The sequence below is a fragment of the Cavia porcellus genome, unplaced genomic scaffold, assembly GCF_034190915.1.
Source record: "Cavia porcellus strain 051 isolate PalLab524CR breed Dunkin Hartley unplaced genomic scaffold, mCavPor4.1 scaffold_12, whole genome shotgun sequence".
Classification (NCBI taxonomy): Eukaryota; Metazoa; Chordata; class Mammalia; order Rodentia; family Caviidae; genus Cavia; species Cavia porcellus.
The window spans coordinates 9958111-9962922 of NW_026947495.1; the positions used below are offsets into that span (position 1 = coordinate 9958111).

The window sequence follows — 4812 nt, forward strand, 5'->3', positions numbered from 1 at the left end:
CCCAGTGCAGAGGTAGATGGGAGAGGGACACACCTGGGTCTCTCTGGCATAGCAGCCCTGGGTCCTGAGCGGGAAAAATGCATGGAAAGATAAGGAGAAAGGAAAACCTCCCATCGCAGCAAGGCTGGGGAAAAACATTTACCAGCAGCACTAACAATTGCATACATCTGCACCAAGGCTTGGTCTTGCTGATGGCAGAACCTGGAGCCTATTTCTGGTGTCTTCTTGTTACTGTCTGCTCTTGACTGGGTCCTCAGCTGGTCTCTCACCTATTCTGGTCCATGCCTAGAGGTAGTGATCTCTGACGCCACCCAGACCATCTCTGTCCCTGTCCCTAGTGTTATAATTAGGTGAGGCTGGCACGAGCATGAGAAGCTGTTGCTCTGGGACAAGGACAGGAAGAGGATGGTAGGTCACAGGGAGGATGGGGAGACAGAACAACCCATAGACAATTATGGAAGTCTCTTCTTGGCTCAAGTCAAAGCAGGAAGTAGAAGGTGCAGTCTCTTAGAATTCAAGGGATGTTTAATGAAGGGCTTTTTTACAAAGGCATGTGTGGAGGGAAACCATGAGGGCCTGCCATCTCGAGGGCATGACCGCAGAACCTTGAGGGTCTTGTGGCCCTGGAATGCAAGGGGTCACAGGATGGAAAGCTCAGAAACAGTTGTGTGTGAGCTTTCTAGTGTCCCCTGTTTATTTTTGAGAGATGAGTAACTCCCTTGTTCCTGTGAAGAGAAAAGAAGCAAGGGTTTCCACTCTGACCTGTCCCTCTCACTTCCTGCTGGGAGTCCCCACTGGCCACACTCACCTGGGAGCCAGACAGAGGCAGCAGTGTGGTGACCTGTGCCAGCAGCCAAGGGGGCAAAAGGAAGGAGTTGGCAGGGGACAGTGACCACAAAGAGCAGGGCCACTCTATGTAAGGGCCAGAGGCCTGGAGCAAGGCTACCTCATGTCACTGGCCCTGGCTACATCTGTGGTCTACTATCCCACTCTACAATGGATGTCAGATCCTAGGACTCCAGCTGGGGCCCTTGAGTCCTGCTGTCCCCAGGACACCCTCCTTCCCTTTGGAGCAACCCTGGGTTCTGGCAGGGGTCTCTTTCCCGAATACCTCTTCTGTCTCCTCCTCCTTCTTCTTCTTGAGCCACAAGAGATAACACCTGGGCCACGAAGCAGGGCGGAGGAGTCAGACAAGGGGCGGGAGTGTCCCTCTTGGGGTGCTGGGGCTAGGAACAGTCACTTACCCACCTCCAGCTGTGATCAGGGGTAGTGCAATCCCGAAGCCCAGGAGGAGCATAGTCCACTTGTTGCTCTGAAGGTCCCTGGCTGGGGTATGAGAGGGTGGAGCCTGGTGTGTGGAGGCCAGGCAGAGTTGCCTCTGCTCAAGAGAATGCCGTGCAGCTCTCCCACTATTTGTTCACTCGGTCACTTATTTGCAAACTCTGTGTACCTATTCTTTGCCTGGTATATCTCAAGACATGAGTGAGTCATGATTCTGTCTCTCCACAAGGGGGAAAAGCAAACAGTTACAGTGTGGTGTCCACAGGAAATAGGACCATGGTAAAGAAGGCTGATAACACTCTGAAGGTGGGAGCTGCCCAGAGAAGATTACTCAAGAAATAGGACCTGGAGTGGATTGCAAAAGACAAATATGGGCTCAGATCCAGTGATCATGGCCAAAACTGTTCTGGAAGGACATGGTTGTGGGCAAGGAGCATGAAGCAGCACATCTATCCAGAGTATCTAGAGCCTGATGTGGTTGGGGGTCAAGGGGATAGCACAGGAGCAGCTGCATACGGGGTGAACGAGGAGTCTGGATGTGATCTGAGGGAAGCTGGGAGCCACAGGAGGTGGTAAACAGGGAATGCCGTGGGGCAGTGTTCTCCCTGAGAGTCGTCTCACGGTGGAGTGAGATGTCTCCAGGATGGGAAGGAGGCCAGATAGAAAAGGCTGCCTTAACTCAATGAGAGATCAGGATGCCTTAGGAAGAGTCGAGGAGGTAAGAAGGGAAGATCTGAGAACACTCTTAAGAGTTATTTAGCAAGATGTGGTGATCCCACATGGTTAGTCAGAGGGGAATGTAAAGGGATTTCCTGGCTTGGAAAGGCGTGGGTGGGGACATTTGCTGAGAAGGACCTTGAAAGCAGAGCAGATTTGGGGGAAATAGAAATGTTTTTGGGCAAATTTCCAGGCATCTAACTCTTGAGAACCTCGGGGCAGAGGGCTGCATAGCTCAAGCTGGACATGTGCACACCAAGGGGTCCCACAGGTGCTACTGCTCCTGGAGGAAGAAGGAGAGCAAGTTCCAGGTTGGGAGAGGAGGAAGATGGGTGGAGACAGCAATGGCCCTGGAGAAGAGGAGCTGGACAGCTGGACAAAGGAGCTGGACAGGAAAGGCCACTGACCTGGGCAGAAGACAGGGTCATTGCAAGACAGAAAGTGAGCCTTGCAGTTGGCACATGTGGTGACCTCCATTTTAGACCTGAAACCTAAGAGAGCGCCAAGCAGGACCTCAGAGCGGGCAGAGACTGACATCCCCCACTCAGGCCCAGGCTCAGGCCATACTCACCGCATGACTTATTGCAGGCTGCCAAGAAAGGTGAGATGGTGAAGAAATAAAATGTTGAGGAGGCAAACAGAACTGAGAGGGGCGGGGCAAGTGAGCAGGATGTGGGGATGTTGTGGCAGGCATGGTCCAGGCTGCAGGTGAGGGAGGCAGGGGCTTCTGGGAAGGCCCGGGTGGTGGGGCTGCAGACTGGATTCTGCCAGGATGGCAGGACAGGAAGGGCTTGGGCAGGGCAACTTTGTATCTTACTCTGCTCCCTCAGCCCCTCAGCTCTTTTGTTCAGCCTCTGGGCAAAGAGGTCCTTGTGCATATGAATCTCTCTCAGAAGTAATGCTTTGTCTAGGTGGAGCAGGAGGGAAAGATGCCTGATTATAAACTTGCTTAAGGCTGAGATTCTAAACCAGTGTTTTCAAGCAGACATTCTACAGAACATGCAAAGATATGCATGCTTGTCTCACACGCTTTAAGGGCTTTTTCCTATGCCATGGCCAAAGTCCCCCTCTGGGAATGTGTTGGAGGGTCCAGCTCTGTCACCCCAAGTCTTGGGTAAGAAACACAAGTTTTCTTACCGTCCCTAAACTTCCCAATGGCTTGATCTACTTGGTTGAAGAGTTTGGCTGTCTCCTCTTCTACAAGATCTCGATCTGAGGAATGAATATGAGAAGGGAGAAAGTTAGGTGAGGAAGGGCCAGGCAGCTGGAGAAGCCAGCCTTGGTCTTGGGCCTCCTTGTTGTGCCTCACCAAGATACCACGTTTGGAACAAGTCGTTGTCCTCTTGGAAAAGGGAGTGGAGGCTCTGGGAGAGTTCTGCAGGTGGCCCTGGGGTGCCCCAGAGAATCTGTAGGTCATAGTCAAGCAGGGCAGGCAAGTCTGACCAGCAGCGGAGACAGTTCTCCCCACTAGTGCCTGGCAGAAGGCAGATGAGCAGGAGACGCAGCATCCTCTAGGATCTTCTTTCTGCCACGCACGATGCCTGCAGTTCCATATGGAACATGAGAGACTTGTTCCCCTGGGAACCAGTCTCTTGGGAGAACAAAAATAAATTCTACAGAGTAGAGGAGGGTCAGCTATGATGAACATGGGCTTTGGTGTAGGACTCTAGTGGGACCCTTGGTGTGAGCTTACTTCTTTGAAAGGATTGCTGGTGTTTGGTAGGGCGCATTCTCTTGATAATCCCACTGTGCTGCCTGGCTGTTGGTGCTCATGTATCCTGGCTGTGTTTATCCTGTTTGAGATAGCTCAGCAGGACTGGCATTTGAGAGGTTATGAAAGAGCTGCAGCAGGAGGATTAGTGGGAGACAAATGGGGAGCCATAGAGGAAACTTATGGCAAACATATTTTCATAGTGTATGTAAAATAGCAGCTGCCTTGTGACTCTCACGATAGTGTAGACAGTGTGTAGGGAGAGTTCTAGGCAGAACGAGAAGTCACTTTTACAGCAGCTATCCTGTGCAATGTATTCTGAAGAAAAATGAAACTCCTTTCTTTTCGGCAAGCAAACACTTCCAGGATCTTTGAGTCTTTCTGGATCTAAGCTTGCTCTCTACTCTGTACTTTCAACTTTCTTAGCTCCTTGGGTGAGATTATGAGCAGATGAGAACGCTTTCAATGTGAAGAAGAGACAAAAACGATTGAGAATTCAAATCAGAGGCAAGCTTAAACCTCAGGAAAAACAGAGTACAGAGACACAGTGGGAAGCAGAAGACTTAAAAATCCACTACAGGGGGCTGGGGATTTAGCTCAGTAGCATAAGCGCCTGCCTTGCAAGTGTGCGGTTGTGAGTTCGATCCCTGGTACCGATAAAAACAAAAAGACAAAAAAAAAAAAAAAACCACAAAAAAACAAAACAACAACAACAACAAAAAAACCCACTACAATGAGATGAAATATTGCTTTCCTTAGACAAGATGAGGCTGCTATATAAAAGAAAAATAGAATGAGAAAATTATTTGGAGGTTATAAATAAGACAGCAGAAATTTAGAAGCTTAAAATCTGCTCAGGAGATGAAAGTTTCAGAAATATCTCAGACATTGGCACAAAAACACCAATGGTAAATAAGAAAGAAAAAAAAATCCTAACATAAGATTATGAGGTCCAACATCCAGTGAGTTCAGATTCCAGAAAGGAAATGGAAGGAGAGAAATGATTGTAGTACAACTTCAATAACTAAGTGTATCCAGGAAGGAATTCTATTGTATAGGGAGGGGGATATGGAGGGCAGGCATAAAGATTTGCTAAAATAAAA

The 4812-nt window shown here is 49.5% G+C and overlaps 1 protein-coding gene across 2 annotated transcripts; it reads right to left on the reverse strand.

Moving 5' to 3' along the window:
• Positions 1–492: 492 nt before the first annotated feature.
• On the reverse strand, positions 493–3547 carry Tex51 (testis expressed 51). 2 transcript variants are annotated; one of them, XM_063258727.1, is made up of 9 exons: positions 3308–3547; positions 3136–3210; positions 2816–2905; positions 2570–2587; positions 2406–2489; positions 1249–1326; positions 1112–1160; positions 809–841; positions 493–725 (listed from the first exon to the last, which is right to left on the reverse strand). In XM_063258727.1, exons 1-9 carry the CDS (start codon positions 3504–3506, stop codon positions 680–682), a joined length of 672 nt encoding a protein of 223 aa, XP_063114797.1. In that variant the 5' UTR covers positions 3507–3547; the 3' UTR covers positions 493–679. The 2 variants fall into 2 exon arrangements, with proteins under 2 accessions (XP_063114797.1, XP_063114796.1); XM_063258726.1 differs by having other exon boundaries at positions 1245–1326.
• Positions 3548–4812: the final 1265 nt, after the last annotated feature.